At 36.8% G+C, this 20,312-nt stretch overlaps 1 protein-coding gene across 1 annotated transcript in view; it reads right to left on the bottom strand.

Moving 5' to 3' along the window:
- The window catches only part of LOC137401972 (GPI ethanolamine phosphate transferase 2-like), a 36,331-nt gene that overhangs the window by 15,627 nt on the left and 392 nt on the right, over positions 1-20,312 (bottom strand). Inside the window, exons 2-10 of the mRNA XM_068088445.1 lie at positions 15,886-16,227; positions 15,395-15,604; positions 13,474-13,662; positions 12,123-12,255; positions 11,081-11,287; positions 9,988-10,184; positions 8,148-8,375; positions 4,629-4,909; positions 3,551-3,727 (exon numbers count right to left, since the gene is read on the bottom strand). Coding sequence (XP_067944546.1) covers positions 3,551-3,727; positions 4,629-4,909; positions 8,148-8,375; positions 9,988-10,184; positions 11,081-11,287; positions 12,123-12,255; positions 13,474-13,662; positions 15,395-15,604; positions 15,886-16,176 — 1,913 coding nt within the window. The 5' untranslated portion in view covers positions 16,177-16,227. The remainder of the gene's footprint in view (positions 1-3,550; positions 3,728-4,628; positions 4,910-8,147; positions 8,376-9,987; positions 10,185-11,080; positions 11,288-12,122; positions 12,256-13,473; positions 13,663-15,394; positions 15,605-15,885; positions 16,228-20,312) is intronic.

The raw sequence follows: 20,312 nt of genomic DNA, 5'->3' as shown, positions 1-20,312 counted from the left end.
ACTACAAAAACACATAAAAAGTTTCCAAATTTATAGCCTGAGAGAAAGGGCAAGTAGACAATATTTGTAGCCTGAGAGAAAGGGCTTGTGAGCAATATTTATAGTCTGACTAGCTGTGCTAGCCGGCGTTGCCCAGGTAATAAAAAGGTTTTTGGACAGAAAATTGATTTGTATTTAACATATAACAACATTTGCCATTCTAACTTTCTAACTACAGATAATGAGAGAAGTGCTTTGTGTAGTTTTAGAACGAAAAATATAAATTTAAAAGTGTTCAAATGTGAAATCATTAGAGAGTAATAGCTAAATATAGTCTATTTCACTTCGATTACAATCAAAAATTATTTGGTATGCAATTACATGTATATGATTTCAGTTAGTTTCAGTGTTGGCATGTGAAGACATTGTAGGCTATATAGTGGTATAGAAACCCAGTTATTATCTAATGCAATTAACTCCTGGTAAAAATCATCATTATTAAAAATAGTACCAAAGTACTACATTAACCTTAGTAACTATGGGTACCTACAGTGACTTTAGTGCTAGCTGTACTACCCGGCGTTGCCCGAGTAATAAAGTCTTTGGTCATAAAATTGATTTGTATTTAACATATAACAACATTTGCCATTTCAACTTTCTAACTGCATATCATGAGAAAATTTTTGATGGATAGCTTCTGGTGGAACAGTAACCTTTTTTATACACACACACTTCTATGCAATAATTGTTATTATTAATCCCACGACCAAACGAGAGCGAAGCGATTGATTGGGAGATTTATGATAAATGCACATGTGCACACAACTCCCGAAAAATTATCTGTTAATGGCCGTCACCAAACTCTTGTCACGAAATCCTATCAACAAATTTAACTATTTTTCAGTAAAGTCGTTTAAGTATAATAATGATACAAAACGCATATAAATCTATTTAAATATGTTACCAAGCCTTTGAAAGGTTACCGCAAATTCCTAAAACTAACCCATCTGATCGGATTCTACATAAATAGACAGATTAATTCTGCCAAAAATCGCCACAAAACGCTTGAACAGCTTGGTTTATTAATAGTTTCGACTGACCTATGAAACGCCAATAAAGCCATGCGACAGATAGTAGAACTATTTAGCAGTGCGCTATTCAGCACGAGAAAAATGTGCTCATTTCACCATTCTATGGCATTGTTTAATTGCCAAGAAGGTTTGTGTACTGTTCGAGACTGTTTGAGGCGTAGACCGATTTACAGGTACGAAAATGTGGTACACAGTTTATCAGCCTACGTTTTTGTCCAATTACCGAAGGTTTTCCAAATTATCTAGAACATCAGTCAGATTTCTTTACATCTTATCTACAAGGTAGGGCGTTACTACAACGCCCTTTTATGACAAGAATATTTCTTTATTTCACTCCAGTTTGCATAAAACTTCCAGACGCGTAAATGCCAACGCTTGCTTTCTGTTACATATCGCTGTCAAAACCATTCTACATTCACAACACAACCAACTTTCAAACTGTTTATTACACATCAGCTTGCCGTTTAACTTTTAATATTGTATTTCAGAGATATAATAAACATATTTCTTTATTGTTGGCATTGTTGTTGTTAGTTAAATTACGTACAGCAGGTTAGGTCTACAGCTTGAATTAATATTTATTTTATTATTGCAAAACATAAGTTTGAGATAGTTAAATATTTATTTTATTAATATTTATTTCTGTTACATATCGTTGTCAAAACCGTTCGGCATTCAACACAACCAACTTTCAAACTGTATATTACAATATATTTTACTTTTAATATGGCATTTAGAGATATAATAAACATATTTCATTATTGCTGTTGTTAGTTAACTTACGTACAGTAGTTTAGGTCTACAGCTTTACAGTCTACCGGTCTAAGTCTCATTTACATTATACTCTGTCAATTCCTGCTGAGAACTACTTTTTCAACAACCAACAGTACCCTTTCTTTTTTCCATTATTACTTTGGTCGTGGGCTGTATGACAGTGGAATTTCTAGTTGTATCATTACCGAATTACCAACTCATATTCTATTGTAATCATAGCACAACCGACTTAATTTAGCTATTACTTGCTAATTATTTCACATTTACATCTAAACCTTTTTATAGTCGTTTTATCTTTTTAATTTATACACGAAACATTTTCGTAATTATATGAAGTTTGAAAGATACAGTCGTTTTATTTTCTTTCTTAAATCATTTCAACTACACAAAACTACACTTTCCTCGTGATATGTAGTTTGAAAGTTAGAATGGCAAATATTTTTATATGTTAAATGCAAATAAATTTACTGACCAAAGACTTTTTATTACTCATTTTAACCAACTCATTTTAACCAACTCATGGTTAAAATAACTCAGTGTAACTAGCTCATATGGTTAAAGTAACTCAGTGTAACCAACTCATATAGTTAAAGTAACTCAGTGTAACCAACTCATATAGTTAAAGTAACTCAGTGTAACCAACTCATATAGTTAAAGTAACTCAGTGTAACCAACTCATATAGTTTAAGTAACTCAGTGTAACCAACTCATATAGTTAAAGTAACTCAGTGTAACCAACTCATATAGTTTAAGTAACTCAGTGTAACCAACTTATATAGTTAAAGTAACTCAGTGTAACCAACTTATATAGTTAAAGTAACTCAGTGTAACCAACTTATATAGTTAAAGTAACTCAGTGTAACCAACTTATATAGTTAAAGAAATAGTATTTATTTTAGGATATTTAAAAACATTTAGCGTGAATTTATCTGTTTTACTTGGACTGCGAGACTGTGAGCTAGACTGTGAGCGTGAACTGCTAACAACTACAATATGATCAGTTTGATCAATTTCTTTTTCCACACATTTTTCTTCTCATTTTAAAATTACAAGAATTTATATAGAACAGGAAAAAAATTAACTCACTAATCTAACTACAACTGGTGGATTTTTTCTTTAGGTACACAATACTCAAAACTACACAGTACTCAATACTACACAATACTGTGCACTACACAACACTTAACACTACATAATACTCAACACTACATAATACTCAATACTACACAATACTACACACTACACAATATTCAACAGTACACAATACTCAACACTACACAATACTCAACACTACACAATACTCAACACTACACAATACTCAACACTACACAACACTCAACACTACACAATACTACACACTACTCAACAGTACACAATACTCAACAGTACACAATACTCAACACTACGCAATACTCAACACTACACAATATTCAACACTACACAATACTCCACACTACACAATACTCAACACTACACAATACTACACACTACACAATACTCAACACTATACAATATTCAACAGTACACAATACTCAACACTACACAATATTCAACACTACACAATACTCAATACTACACAATACTTAACACTACACAATATTCAACACTACACAATACTTAATACTGCAACTATACACAAAGATGTGCAAAATACATTTAGTAATCAAATGAGCCTCAGATAAACCTGACAATCACATACTACTTACCTATAGGACAAAGTGAAATACTCAAATTCGCCGAAAGCATAGACTGCTGTAGCCGCCATTGAGACTAGGAATAGGCCTCGGAGGAAAAAAGGAAAACTGGCATCAGAGAGAGTTGTAGAAATTATGACTAGAAGAGCGGACATGGCTAGTATAACCTTTATTGAGCCGTAAGCTGGGCTGAAAATTAAAATGATAATTACGAAATACTTTTAGATAAAGCAAGACAATGAGATTGTGCCTATTATGCCTCATCAAATTATGATGAGATAACTCCCCACAAAAAACAGGAGTAAAGGGTCAAGAACAGGTCACTTAAATTTTTTAAATAATGATAAAATTGGTAAAAGAAACCACATAGACTAAAAACATGCCACTTGAAGGAACAGTAAACAATGGTGAACTTGTTATCTAACACTTCAGAATCCTTGTTGTACCACACTGGTTAGTGAGGGAACCTTAGGGCCACACTGGTTGGTAAGGGAACCTTAGCACTATACTGGTTGGTAAAGGGAACCTTAGCACTATACTGGTTGGTAAAGGGAACCTTAGCACTATACTGGTTGTTAAGGGAACCTTAGCACTATACTGATTGGTAAGGGAACCTTACGGCCATACTGGTTAGTAAGGGAACCTTAGCACTAGACTGGTTAGTGAGGGAACCTTAGGGCCATATTGGTTGGTAAGGGAACCTTAGCGCCATAATGGTTGGTAAGGGAACCTTAGACCCATACTGATTGGTAAGGGAACCTTAGACCCATACTGATTGGTAAGGGAACCTTAGCACCATACTGATTGGTAAAAGAACCTTAGCACCATACTGGTTGGTAAGAGAACCTTAGTATGTGCAGATTAAACAGTGGTCAATGATGGCCAGCCATGGTATGAAACCTATCCCATCACATGCAGGTTAAACAGTGGTCAATGATAGCCAGCTATGCTATGTACAGATTACACAGTGGCCAATGATAGCCAGCTATGGTATGTACAGGTTAAACAATGGTATTCTATGGTCAGCTTTTCACATAAGGCGCTGATGATATCCTAACAACTATCAAAAACTAGGCATCTTGTCCCTTACGTGTTCAGCTTATCGGCAATATCTAGCAGATGAGCCCATTTGTCTCCTGTTTGATTCCACTTGCGGGCTAAGGTCAAGCAGAGTAAAACTAGCAGGAGCAGGCAGCACTTCTTACTGTTACGATGGCAGTAAGCCAACTCGAGTAACAAGAGGCTTACGGTGTAATAGTAGGCCATCTGGTGCTCTTCCTCTATGAAACTACTAGAGAGCAAGGAGACGCTGTGCATCAGTGCCAGTAGAAGGACAAACAGTTGGCTGTTGTTGCTTCCTACCAACCAACTCTAACAAATATATGATATAGAAATTTGTGGTAGTAAATGAATGAGGTCAGGGTTGATGGTTTTCACCCCAATTAGTGTCACAGCAATAGAACAAGTGAAACAGTGCCTAAAGTGCCTAAACAGTGGCAAGTTTGAAGTTTAAATATATATATAAATCATCAGGTTGCATCAGAGAAAAGCGCTCAAACACATAGCCATCGCATTGCCAACAAATTGTGATACTACACAATATGATAGCAACACATATGATGATCGCATTGCCAGCATATGTGGCTATCGCATTGCCGGCACACATGGCTATCGCGTTGCCGGTACACATGCCTATTTCATTGCCGGCACACGTGGCTATCGCGTTACCGGCACACGTGGCTATCGCATTGCCGGCATACACAAACACACACACCCACACACCACTGCCGCCACCACCACACCATCACCTCCACACCACCACCTCCACGACACCACACATCCACCCACCAACCCCTCCTAAATTGCTGCAGCTAAAGGGTTAACATCAGATACAGTAATACTTTGAGATACGAGTGTCCTGACATATGAGAAATTTGAGATAAACATGAGGAAATTTTCAGAGCAAAATTTGCTTTGAGATACGAAACAAATTTTAGATATGCACATGCGAGACTACTAGGTACGGCCCCTAGGTGGCCCAGTGTGGGAGAGAGCGTTTGCGAGAACAGCATCGTTTGGTCTTTCTCATCGGACCAGGTAGAAAAAGTTTTAAGAAGGCTGGCTAAAAGTGAAGGTGAAAGCAAGCCAGAAAGCGATGCAAAAAGAGCCAAGGTAGAAAAAAAGAAAAAGATGAAAAATAATTGGAATTAAATTTGTCATAACATAAAATTAAAAATGATGTCAAGTTTGTGTATATAAGTTATGTTCATTTAAATTCAATTTAGAGCTTATGTTATACTACATAGTGTCGAAAAAGTGTAGCGTGCCAAACAATGTTGCAGTCAAGTTGCACGACTATTAGCCGCTATCATGTTTCGAAGGTGAAAACTCCATACTGCATAATTCCAACATAGTAAGGTCATATTGTTTTGCAAATCATAACCACCAGATAAGTATTTGTTATCATGTGAGTGTATCTGGTAAATTAGAACAATGAAAAACATATTTTTTCCATTGTAATATCCTGTTTTTCGATGTTTTCTCTGAGGTTGTCAATGAATTAATTTGTAATTAGTTTTTTATTTAGGCAAGATTGTTTTGAGATGCAAAAAAATTGAGATACGAGCTCGATACTATGTAGAACACAGCAAACTCCTATTTCAAGGTATTACTGTAATTAAAAAGTTTTAGCAGCCCACCAAACTAATTACCCATTACAAAAGCCTAACAACTAATTTTTTCTTTGATGATACCTAAACATACGACTAATCCTTCAGCTGTTAAACTGCATGGGTGCAATTAAAAAGCAGCAAAGAACTAGGTTAAGCGTGGTTCCCATATACCCCGCAAGCACCGGCAGCAGGATCGCAAAAATATCGGCGTAACATGAGAACCTATGCATCGAGTACCGCCAGCTGTTGTTGGCAGTCAACGTAAGAGTTTGAATTTCACACCACCTGACACCACCCCAAAAAATTCTTGATTGTGCTTCTTAATGTGAAGAGACGGTAATTAAACATCTTCTGTTCTTGGGTGCGATTCCTACCAGGATAAGGTTTTATTGGCCAGAGTTTCAGAGCGAATATCTTATCATCTGATAGCGTATAAGGTAGCACTGTGCCCATTCACCGCTTTTGCTGGAGGAAGGTTATGCATACCGTCATTGAAAAAAGATAATTGACCAAAAGTAGTCACATCATTGTCTCTTCCACAACTGCCAATGCTGACATATGTAAAAAAATAGTTTGCATCCCACATTGCCAAGAAAACAGTGCTGTAGAAATGCTTGTAGTTAAAATATTGGGAACGACCAAATTTAGAGCAGTCCATCATCCTATGCTTCCCATCTATGGCTCCCAATACACTAGGGAAGTTCCATCTGTCTGTGAACTGCTCTCCAATTGTTGCCCAGTTTTCCTTGGTCTTCGCTGTGCAAAGGTATGTAGAATGAAGCTCCTTTCATGTTGCTCGGAAAACCTCTTTGATTATCTTGCACACAGCACTATGTCCAACTTGGAAGTTGAATGATTGTGACTGCTGTGGATCAGCTGCAAGAGAATAATAATGTGCTACAGTAAGTTTTGTGATGAAAAGCCAATTGAAATACATGATATATTATTAGAGGTACTGATTGCATTGGCGATAACATTTGTCCACATGATAAATAAGCAGTACATAAAATAAACACACACTGATAGGAAATGGTTGAAGAAAAAAGAAAGATGGTAAATGTGGCTACCTGTCACTAGATTCTGAGGGTACGAGCAAGCCTCTCCATGGGTGAGATCACCTCCTAACTTCTGCAGTGCCTTTTTTTCATGTGTGGTGATATGAAACTGAGCAAATGCTCAAAACGTTCTGGTGGCATCCGCATATACCTAAAAGAACATTACAAGAACATCAGATATAAGTGAAGTGAAATGAAGCATCTAAATATTTAGTATTGCATAGTCAGGGGCTTTGCTGACCTGAACGATCATAGAATAGTGAATAATACACAATTCATTAATTAATTACCAATGAAAGACCATTTTTACGAATGACAAAATGTCAGTCGTCAGGCACTACTACCAACATACTACCAACGAAACAAATAGATGTTTTTCAATAAATATCTCCACATCCTACCTACCTGAAGAACTATTCTTTGTCACCATTTGTCAGTTCCTCAAACAGAATGAAAATCGCCATGTATCTTCTGGCGTTTGAAAATATTTCCGACCAAGATGCTAGGTTATGTAAGTCATTTTTTTCTAGCTTTTCATCTCAAATAAAGGCGCATTAACAATTCAAGTTTTTTGTCCACAGCAGCCATTTTCAAAAATATATTGGCATTCTGTAGAAGCATGGTCATGCGACCATCAGTGACATGACCAGCTTTATGTGAAAATAAAGCAGCCGAGCCTAGCACCGCAAGTATTTTGCTGCACAAGATTACCGTCGGAGTCCCGCAGTCGATATGGAAACCATGCTTTAGTCTCTTTACAAGTAAGAAGACAAGAAATTGGCTGAGCACTCATGAGGTAAGTTACTTTTCTTGAGTCAGCAATTAAGAGGTAAGTTTGTGTGAATTAGTATAAAAATAAAATAAAACAAATGTCATGCTAACCGATAATCTGGAAGGGAGTTGACGGAAAGAAAAAAAGTAGCAGCAAGCTGTAAAGGTACAAGACAAGGTAGTCAAAGTGCCGAGATAGCCCGAGCAGAGGACAAGACTAGGAGACTGGCTGGTGCAGTAGGCATAATGAAAGGAGGCTGTGAGTAGGCCACCTCCCATTGCTATTAGAGCAGATGCACTGTTCCAACTGGGCTGCTCCGCAAGTACTAGGCAGAATACCTAAAAAATTCATTGGCCCAAATGAACAAACCATGGCCTAAAAGAAAAAAATCAAAAAAGGTAAAATAGAAAGGTGGAAAAAGAGGTGAAGAACAAATGGAGGGAAGAGTTGAAAAAAAGGTGCAGGGAAAAGGTTAGGAGACAAGGTGAAGGGAAGAGGTGCAGCGAAAAGGAGAGGTAAAAGATGACTAAAAAGAGAACAATAGAGAATGGTGGAAAAAGAAGTGGTTAAATGAGGTAAATGGGAATGGTACAGAGAAGGGTTGCTGGTTGAAAGAAAGGTGGACGAGACAAGAAGTAAAGAGAAGAAAAATGGAGAGAAGGAAATGAAGAGTGAAAAGGAAGGGTGAAAAGGAGAGTTGGAGAGTGGAGGACAAGATGAAACGCGGAGAAGAGAGTTGGAATAAAGGAGAAGTGGAATAAAGGAGAGGTGGAATAGAGGAAAGGTGGAATAGAGGAGATTTGGAATAGAGGAGAGGTGAAATAGAGGAGAGGTGGAATAGAGGAGAGGTGGAATAGAGGAGAGGTGGAATAGAGGAGAGGTGGAATAGAAAAGAGGTGGAATAGAGGAGAGGTGGAATAAAGGAGAGGTGGAATAGAGGAGAGGTGGAATTGAGGAGAGGTGGAATAGAGGAGAGGTGGAATAGAGGAGAGGTGGAATAGAGGAGAGATGGAATAGAGGAGAGGTGGAATAGAGGAGAGGTGGAATAGAGGAGCGGTGGAATAGAGGAGAGGTGGAATAGAAGAGAGGTAGAATAGAGGAGAGGTGGAATAAAGGAGAAGTGGAATAAAGGAGAGGTGGAATAGAGGAGAGGTGGAATAGAGGAGATTTGGAATAGAGGAGAGGTGAAATAGAGGAGAGGTGGAATAGAGGAGAGGTGGAATAGAGGAGAGGTGGAATAGAGGAGAGGTGGAATAGAGGAGATGTGGAATAGAGGAGAGGTGGAATAGAGGAGATTTGGAATAGAGGAGAGGTGAAATAGAGGAGAGGTGGAATAGAGGAGAGGTGGAATAGAGGAGAGGTGGAATAGAGGAGAGGTGGAATAGAAGAGAGGTAGAATAGAGGAGAGGTGGAATAAAGGAGAGGTGGAATAGAGGAGAGGTGGAATTGAGGAGAGGTGGAATAGAGGAGAGGTGGAATAGAGGAGAGGTGGAATAGAGGAGAGGTGGAATAGAAGAGAGATGGAATAGAGGAGAGGTGGAATAGAAGAGAGGTAGAATAGAGGAGAGGTGGAATAGAGGAGATGTGGAATAGAGAGGTGGAATAGAAGAGAGGTGGAATAGAGGAAATGTGGAATAGAGGAGAGGTGGAATAGAAGAGAGGTGGAATAGAGGAGAGGTGGAATAGATGAGAGGTGGAATACAGGAGAGGTGGAATAGAGGAGAGGTGGAATAGATGAGAGGTGGAATAGAGGGGAGGTGGAGAAGTGGAATAGAGGAGAGGTGGAAAGGTGGAGAGATGAAAAGAAGTAGAAAAGAAAAGATGCCAAATAGAGATGACAAAAAAGGTGAGCCAGTGGAGAAAAGTGGGGAAATAAAAAAGCAGGAAATTCAAGAAAAGAAGTGGAAGTGCAAATAAGAGCAAGGAAGTGAGTTAACTAAAATGACTTACGAGTAAGAAGCAGCACAAACCAAACGTCATTGCTGACACGTCGTAATCCATCAAATGTGATGCTAGGTGGTGCTGCATCTGGCGCAATAGCTTCTGGTAGCCAAAGATAAGTTTCTCTTCTCTCAGCCTATCAGAAGCCATGACTTTATAAGCTTCATGGTTAAGTTTCTGCATGTCAAACGCAGTCATTATCTGCCCTGAATTCAATAAGCACTCTGTAAAGCAACCTAAATGTCTTTGCCATTAAATGATCCTGCCTAGTGTAGGAAAAATTCACTGGTCTGCTACTGAACAAGAGTCCAGAAAGGCATATCTATGATATTAGACAGACACATAATTCTATCAACAAAGAGTTTCAAGCATCTGTTATTAGCTTGTGACAATCATTTATGGAATACATATAACACCTTCAGCTGTGCTGTATAACAACACATTTGATAATGGACTAGAAATGACGCATTTGGCTTTTTGTACAGAGTCACATTTGAGTGGAGACTACATATGACACGGTTAACTGTGCTGTATAGAGACACATTTGAGTGGGACTACATATGACACGATTAACTGTGCTGTATAGAGACACATTTGAGTAGGGACTACATATGACATGATTAACTGTGCTGTATAGAGACACATTTGAGTGGGGACTACATATGACACGATTAACTGTGCTGTATAGAGACATATTTGAGTGGGGACTACATATGTCACGATTAACTGTGCTGTATAGAGATACATTTGAGTGGGGACTACATGACACGATTAACTGTGCTGTATAGAGACACATTTGATTGGGGACTACATATGACATGATTAACTGTGCTGTATAGAGACACATTTGAGTAGGGACTACACATGCCACAATTAACTGTGCTGTATAGAGACACATTTGAGTGGGACACATATGACACGATTAACTGCGCTGTATAGAGACACATTTAAGCAGGGACTACCTATGTCACGATTAACTGCGCTGTAGCGAAACACAATTGAGTAGGGACTATATACAATATACTTAGCCGTGCAACAAATACAAACAAAATTCTATAACAGAAAGCAGAAAAGTGATGAAAGAAAGAAGGTAAAAACGCACCAAGAGAGCTATCCGCACTGCTGCCTTGCAAGATACTATAGAGCTGATGAGAGTTGAGCTCAAGAGCATCTAGCAACATGGAGGATCCAATAAAAGGCTCAAGGATGGAAACAGGAGCTACTCCTAAGCTATTCTTCGGAATGGGTAGATTGAGAAGGATCGCTAGTGTAGGCACCAAGTCTATTTGAAAGATTTCTTTTAAACCATCTGAAAATAGTAAAACATGAAACTATTTTGGACTTGGTAGTACTGCAGTCAAGAGTGATGTCAATCCTGAAATGAGGAGTGATGTCACTACTGCTATAAGGAGTGATGTCAATACTGCTATAAGGAGTGATGTCAATACTGCTATAAGGAGTGATGTCAATACTGCTATAAGGAGTGATCTCAATCCTGGAATGAGGAGTGACGTCAATACTGCTATAAGGAGTGATGTCAATACTGCTATAAGGAGTGATGTCAATACTGCTATAAGGAGTGATGTCAATACTGCTATAAGGGGTGATGTCAATACTGCTATAAGGAGTGATGTCAATACTGTTATAAGGAGTGATGTCAATACTGTTATAAGGAGTGATGTCAATACTGCTATAAGGAGTGATGTCAATACTGCTATAAGGAGTGATGTCAATACTGCTATAAGGAGTGATGTCAATACTGCTATAAGGAGTGATGTCAATACTGCTATAAGGAGTGATGTCAATACTGCTATAAGGGGTGATGTCAATACTGCTATAAGGATTGATGTCAATACTGCTATTAGGAGTGATGTCAATACTGCTATTAGGAGTGATGTCAGTACTGCTATAAGGAGTGATTTTAATACTGCTATAAGGAGTGATGTCAATACTGCTATTAGGAGTGATGTCAATACTGCTATAAGGAGTGATGTCAGTACTGCTATAAAGAGTGATGTCAATACTGCTATAAGGAGTGATGTCAATACTACTTTAAGGAGTTATGTTCTCCATGTCAGAACTTGTGGAATGCTTAACTAGCCCCGCTGAATGATTAATAATAAATAGGAAGAAAAGAGTTGTACCAGATGTAGGTGTTGTAGTATTTGTAATGAACACCATAGGAGTTAAAACTTCGTTTGGCGTGACCCCTCCATGACCTCCTTGGTCAGCCATTCCGTGGTCTCCACACAATATAATCAGATAATCGTTCATTCCCTACAACCAATACTAATAGTAACTTATGAAGCTTGTGTAACTTTTTGACATGTTCAAAAATGAAAGCAGATTTGGTATAGCTTGCAAAAGTTGCAAACAACTAAAAGGAATACATAAAAAAAACCAACAACTCTGAATATATACTGACAGTGAGAGTATCTATAGCTGATATACATAAACATGTATTAATAGTGAGAGTCTGTCTAGCTGATATACATAAACATATACTGACAGTGAGAGTATCTCTAACAGATATACACATGAACATATATTGACAGTTAGAGTATCTATAGCTGATACACATGAACATATACTGACAGTGAGAGTATCTCTAGCTGATATACACAAACATATACTCATAGTAAGAGTATCTCTAACAGATACACATGAACATATACTGACAGTGAGAGTATCTATAGCTGATACACACGAACATATACTGACAGTTAGAGTATCTATAGCTGATACACATGAACATATACTGACAGTGAGAGTATCTATAACATATATACAAGAACATATACTGACAGTGAGAGTATCTCTATCAGATAAACATGAACATAAACTGACAGTGAGTGTATCTCTAACAGATATACATGTACAGGAACATATACTGACAGTGAGAGTATCTCTATCAGATATACATGAACATCTACTGACAGTGAGAGTATCTCTAACAGATATACAAGAACATATACTGACAGTGAGAGTATCTCTATCAGATATACAAGAACATATACTGACAGTGAGAGTATCTCTATCAGATAAACATGAACATAAACTGACAGTGAGTATATCTCTAACAGATATACATGTACAGGAACATATACTGACAGTGAGAGTATCTCTATCAGATATACATGAACATATACTGACAGTGAGAGTATCTCTATCAGATATACATGAACATCTACTGACAGTGAGAGTATCTCTATCAGATATACAAGAACATATACTGACAGTGAGTGTATCTCTAACAGATATACATGTACAGGAACATATACTGACAGTGAGAGTATTTCTAACAGATATACAAGAACATATACTGACAGTGAGTGTATCTCTAACAGATATACATGTACAGGAACATATACTGACAGTGAGTGTATCTCTATCAGATATACATGAACATATACTGACAGTGAGAGTATCTCTAACAGATACAGATGAATATATACTGACAGTGAGAAGTATCTCTAGCAGATAAAATTGGCAAACCTTCTCAATAAAGGCTGAGTGTATAAGCCGCACAGTAGCATCCATCTCAGAGAGCTTGAGGGGTATAAGACTGCTGCTTGGACCAACCAGATGACCAATGTGGTCGAGACCAAGGTAATGCAGTACCATGAAACTCCAGTCATCCCTCTCCATCTCACCCGCTATATGCCTAGTCACATTGTCATCCACCTTTCAAAATACAGCAAAGCTGACCATATCATGTGAGATAGTCATAAGAAAGTGTAGTCTTTAAAAAGCACAAATATAGATTAGGCTTAAATCCTAGGCTGCCAAACCAATTCTTTAATTCAGTGCAGTGAGTCAGTCTTGCTATTTCACAAGTGCGTCATTATGTTACATGCGTTGAGTTACTTTGTAATATACATGAATATACTGAACAATGAGTTACAATGTAATATACTCACATATGAATATACTGAACAATGAGTTACATTGTAATATACTCACATATGAATATACTGAACACTGAGCTACATTGTAATATACTTACATATGAATATACGGAACACTGAGTTACATTGTAATATACTTACATATGAATATACTGATCACTGAGCTACATTGTAATATACTTACATATGAATATACTGATCACTGAGTTACATTGTAATATGTTCACATTTGAATATACTGAACACTGAGTTACATTATAATATACTTATATATGAATACACTGATCACTGAGCTACATTGTAATATGCCCATGCATAAGTAGTGAGATATTGCTCATGTAAGTTGAACATTGTAGCAAAATTATTTATCTTTCATCAGCCATTGCTCTGCTAATTTATATAAGTGTTTGTTGGTTTGCTTGTTTTATGTCAAGTTATAATGATGAAGTCATAGGAATGAAAAAGCTGCTTTGCACTGGCATGGAATTCAGAAACAGCAGTTCTTCAGGCACGCATGCCATCTGCTATGCGGCCTAGTCGTGATACTATGTAACAATTAGCATTCTTGAATAATTCTAGCACGCTTGAAAATCATCATTAAGTGAGAGATCATGACGCGTAATGATTATAAGTATTCTGACATGTGGCAGACTAGCTGCGTAGCTCAGTAGTAGTACGCTTGGCTGCACATACATGCATCCACAAAATATACGGGTTTGATTCCTGGGAGGTGCAATCCATTTTCTGGACGCTCAGAAGGATGGAAATGTCTTTTAATATAGTAAAGATTCAGACTAGCTTAAGTTACTCAAAATTATTGGGTAAAGATGCTTAGTCGATGGCAACTACATTGCCTGCCATTGTTTATAAGCTGTTTTAAATACTGAACAAATGTCTCGCATAAGAAGTAAAAAATCTTTTTCAACAATCTGTTTTGGCCATACCTCGAGCTTTCAAATATTTGAATTATGCATTAGCCGGACACACATAGAAATAAACAAACACCTTCATTTAAAAGTTAGAGTGGTAAATGGTCTTATTACCCGTGTAACACCAGGTAACATCCAGCTAGTCTCTTACTATAGTTTGTATAACAAAGTAAACAATCAGATTCAGCAATGTCATAGTTGGTCATTGTTCATTCTTACAGAATGATATGTATCCAAAATAATATTCGATCAATAGTATAATTATATTGGTTCTGTGATAGTTCCACTTGTAGCTTCATGATATTTGGCGGTGACCAGAGTAAAAATATTTAACATATGGAGCAGAGTGACTATAGGAAGCAACCACCATATTTGGAAGTAGTTGTTAGGAGGACTGAGGTACATGATGGTAGGCCTACTCGATAACGGAGTGTGGTAGACCTCATTGCCAATAAGTTAGTACATACTTATTGCTGCAGCATTAAAACCTTGGTTTCAGACCTTCATAAATGCAACAATACACTACCTAACCACTACTATGTAAGCAAAGCAAACTTTATTCAACACAATTGTACTCACTTCAGTGTAGTCAGAGACAAAAAAAGAAGTTGTCCCCTCTGAACGAATGAATGTATGAGGAAAGAGGCGTAGCCATGTGTCATCCCCATAAAATATTGATGTTCTCCCAGCAGACTTCATTTGGTAAAGCAGGTTGTCCTCTTTTAACTCTGAAGAGTCAAAATTCATCAATACATCAATGAAGCCTGGTATGTCTCCACTGATCAAAGCCTATAAATGATCAATCAGCATCTACTTAAAAATAGCAACTGGCCAATCTATATCATTTAAATCCATTAAATACTAAACTATTCTATAGAACATTGACCCATTCTATCCTATAATTATTTAGGAGGAGGTAAGACACAGGCTCTTAGGCCTCAATAATTTAATTGAATTTAGCCTAATGTTCAATTATTTGATAGGGTGAAGGGCATGCAACTGCATATTTCAAATGAACCCACTTTCGTCAGACATTCAAATTAACCCCCTTGTACAATCGAAAAACTAACCTTTATCCGAGGAAGAGTGACTGTTGGAGGATGTACTCGAGCATGATACATCCTGGCTTGACCTAAGTCAACAAGTTGCTGCAGGTATGGCCAACTGTCATGCCTTGTAGTTATGAAATCAGTCCGCAAAGCGTCGACTATGATCAGAACCGTCTTACTGAACCGTGAAGCCGTACAACAGCTTTTCTTACCATAGCCAGTGATGCGTTGTTTTTGAGGGAGAAATCCTTGAATAAATATAACTAGAGCGATAGTAGTGCTAGCCGCCAGAGAATAGTTCCAGAGATTCATCCTGAATTATAACTAACTTGCTGACTATAAGGCTTCAATCCGAATAACTTCCTATAAATACATGCGGAAGAAAAGTTCAGGTTTAGAATAAGTGAATTTTACCAAATATTTTAACTGCTTCATCTGTATGTGACGAATTATGTTGTCAGATGCAAAGCTAGATGGTCTTATGAGGAAAGGATGCAAGTAACATCTCAATATGACTAAACTACAATGGAACAGCGGAGTGATACACTTGATTATGATTCATGCAGAGGCACCCTAGCTGACCGTTAAAAATCAACATTTATGTGCTCTCATATTATTTACCAAGTGTAATATTACATGTAATTCTATAGCTTCACTGTTTTAGTCTTGCAGATTTATATTGGATAGTCATTCATTGTGTGGTCTGCCCAAAAACATGGCAGTGGCAACGATTGTTGTTACTAGCAGATCAGACGATCATTAAGATGGGTGCCAAAACAAAGGCCTGTTTACTTCTTTTTATTTTCAACAAGGTTTCTGCCTTCATTACCTCTAATTAAAGAGGTCGAAGAGATTGAAGAGGTCAAGGTCACTACAAAGGTTAAAAAGATTGAAAAGGCTGAATGTGAGAGCTATAAAATTAAGATGTAAATAGAGTAAATAAAAGCAGTTTTTTAAACAGGAAAAAAACTGGGTTTTGCTAAAATGTTTGCTAAGATGAGATTAGAACTTTTATAAAGCACCAGATGAATGCCAGGTGTCACCATAGTAAGAAAAAGGTCTTTGCGCAGAAAACTTTTTTATTTAACATATACAACATTTACCATTCTAACTTCTAAACATCATATCATGAGAAAAGTGTTTTTGTGCAGTTCAAAGAAATTACATTGTAAGAGAAAAAATAAACAATGAGTACAAGGAACTGTGTGTATAAAAAAAGGTTACTGTTGCAGCAGAAGCTCATTGTATTCAAAGTTTTGATAGACAATACTGATACCCCTCGATACTGATACAAACCAGAAAATGAGATAACAGACCTTCTTTGTCTGATACTTTGTCTGAATGAACAGAGAAAGAATGTAGAGGCAATTCCTACTCCAGATAATACAGATTTCCATGTGGAAAGCATTTAGCTTTAATAAATTTACTGACCCCGGAAATATGAGTGTAATGGACATTTGAAATTTACACTGCACAGTTGAAAAATATGAACTAAAAAAATATACAGTAATACTTCAACTTACGAGTGCTCCAACGTATGAGAAACTTGAGATACAAGCCAGCTTTTAAACAAGTTTTAGCACTAACATACGAGCCATGTTTGAGTTATGAGCACATGAGTCAGTTGCCAAGTATGCCGGAGGTGTTTTATGAGAACAGCATCACTCTGTATTTTTCAACTGCTCAGGTTATACTTTTGTACAGTGTTTTTTGTGCGCGATTTTCAGTGCAGAATTATGTGAATTAAAAGCACGGTGCGTAGACCGAAAGTCTGCCAGTAAAATAAAAGGTAATGGAAAGAAAAAGCAAATGATAACAATTGATATTAAACAAAAAATTATTGTAAAATATACGAAATGCGATTGAGCTAGCTCAGCAATATGACAGAAATACATCCACAATTATCAAACAGAAGGATTATATTCAGGGCATTTAGTTCGCAAAAGGACTAACCATAGCTTCTAAACGGCGTAGCGATCTTCACGACCGCTGATGGAGAGACTGCTCCTGGGCATTGGATAAAAGATAAACAGTTGGCCGGTGACAGCGTAACTGAAACGATGTTTCAATAAAGGTGAAAAGGCGAAAAGGCCGGTGCTTCTATCAGAACTATAAAAATAGACTTTCGGACAAGTTGGCTAGTGGTTGTGCGTTAACCCTTTGTGACGGACACCTGTGTTCGTCCTAATCGCAACATGTTGAAAGGGTGACGAAGGCAAACATCCTTAGATAGGTTTATCTTAAAACGGCCGGCTAGTCGTTAAAGCGAAACAAAAGAAAAATTAGCTAACCAGCGAGAAACTTCAAACTATGAACGCCGAAGAAATATTAATTACGTTTTAAGTTAAAAATGAAAGTTTGCTTTCAGGTTTGCTTCTAAGTTTGTTTTTTAAGACTGATAAAATCCAAATTTATCAAATTCAACTGTTGTAATGAAGGATAACACTTATATTTCCCTCCCTGGAAAATGCTAGCGTTAGCTGCTACTGTATACAACATGTATTTAATTTTACATTTTAATTAATCACATTTCCTTGCATTATTTTTATTGGTTGCTTTTTGAAAGCATGTGGTAAGTTAGGACAATAACCAACATGTTCCTTCTGTTACAATATCTTGTTTTGAGTGTTTTATTTGCATTTCTTTTAGAGTATGGAAACCAATCAATATATATTTAATTGTTCTATATATAAATAAATTGCACCAACATGCGAGTAAATTGACATACGAGCTCAGTCTCGGAACGCATTAAGCTCATAAGTCGAAGTATGACTGTATTGGTAAAAAAGTAACTTTTATTAAAAATTTTAAAAAAAACAAACGAAAAAGGTAGTATCAATTAATAATACAAAGTGCAAATTTGGTATGTACAATCGCAAAACAGATATACAGTATATGGTGAGAGCAATGGAAGCGATGCGAACGGCTTAACCTTGTGGTTACACACGCTTGTTTGTAGACTTGCGATTTGAATGTAGCGATTTCAAACCCACTATGAAGGTGATCTTTCGTTGCTAAAACTTTATCGCTTTGATAGACAGATGGACAACAAACATGGAGATTTTTTTTATATAGGTTAGTACAAAGATTTATTAACGAATAAGATGAATTCAACATTTAAAATTTAATTTTTCACAAAATCGAATTAAAAGAACAATCCATCGATATGATCATCATACTTTTCAACATACTTTTTATCTTCTTTCTACTTTTTGAATGTCTTCACCAAAAATCTCCTTCATAACAATTTGCCAAAACTGCTGGCAGCTCGCGTGATGCCAAGATTTGAAAATAATCTACACTAGTCTACCAATGAAGATCAGAGGGCTCTGTTACAATTTACAAACATGGTGATGCAATGTGGCTGATCAGATGTTCAATTGATATGCGATGTTTTCAAGTTAATCTCTTATTATCTTAAAAACTATACTTTAATAAGAAGATTTTAATCAAAAAAATTTCTGATTATTCAGCATACTTGTCTACGAGCAGTAATGTAAGTCAATAACAAATGTGAAGTCTTGTCTTTGCAAATCAAATAATTCTCTAACCAATGTTACAATACTATGTCAATTTTGCTGCTTGAGGCTTCTGAGGAGAATTGGTTGAAATGGCCTAGTATTTATTGCAAAAGCCAACCTTGTCACTCATATACATAATTATGTTGCTAAGCAATCTAAAGCCATCATGCGATTGAGTCCATCAATTGCTCGCAAGCCATCTGAAAGTCTGCAAAGCTTAGTATTATGCAATTTCAGTTCGGCGTTTATAAAAATTTACTTAAATATTGGGAAAACATGAAACGGCTCTCATTCTACCTGCACTAGAATGAAAACTGCCTAATCATTTACCTTATGTTCTCTATGAAGTATTGAGTATATTCAACAGTATTTTACCATCACAATGAGGCAGAGGCAAGGAAGACAAATCTCTAATTGGTTTTGGCAAAGATTCAGGCATTAAGAATTAATTACTGAACAGAACCATAAATAAGTTTGTGTAACACTTAGTGATTAATTACATGTATAATTCCTTGCACATAGGTATGGACTGTTTATTTTCCCAATAATGCTGATAGTTTTGCGTCATCAAAACAATTGTCCGCTTTTTGTTTAGTACTAACCCACTAGATGCAGTCTTGGAAGGGTTCAGAATCATGCAAACCCTAACAAAGCTGGTCTATGGCATATATCTAATACATATTATAAATCTACCTAATGCACTAAATGACTATATTATATATAGTTTACTACAAATGTGTCGTAAGTTGATAATTTCATGTAATAATACTTTTGGGCAGTTGCAGCTTCACTCCGACAAAATTAAGTGAAAATGTGCATGGATATTTTTCTCGTGGTAGCATAGCCTGGGATAAGTTTGAAATACCATTTTTGTCCATTTCTGTGTCTTTTACTGCTCTGAAACTCAGTCTTGTAAGCTACAGAAAT

The sequence above is a fragment of the Watersipora subatra genome, chromosome 1 (assembly GCF_963576615.1).
Source record: "Watersipora subatra chromosome 1, tzWatSuba1.1, whole genome shotgun sequence".
NCBI lineage: Eukaryota > Metazoa > Bryozoa > Gymnolaemata > Cheilostomatida > Watersiporidae > Watersipora > Watersipora subatra.
This window is presented reverse-complemented; position numbering and strand designations above follow the sequence as displayed.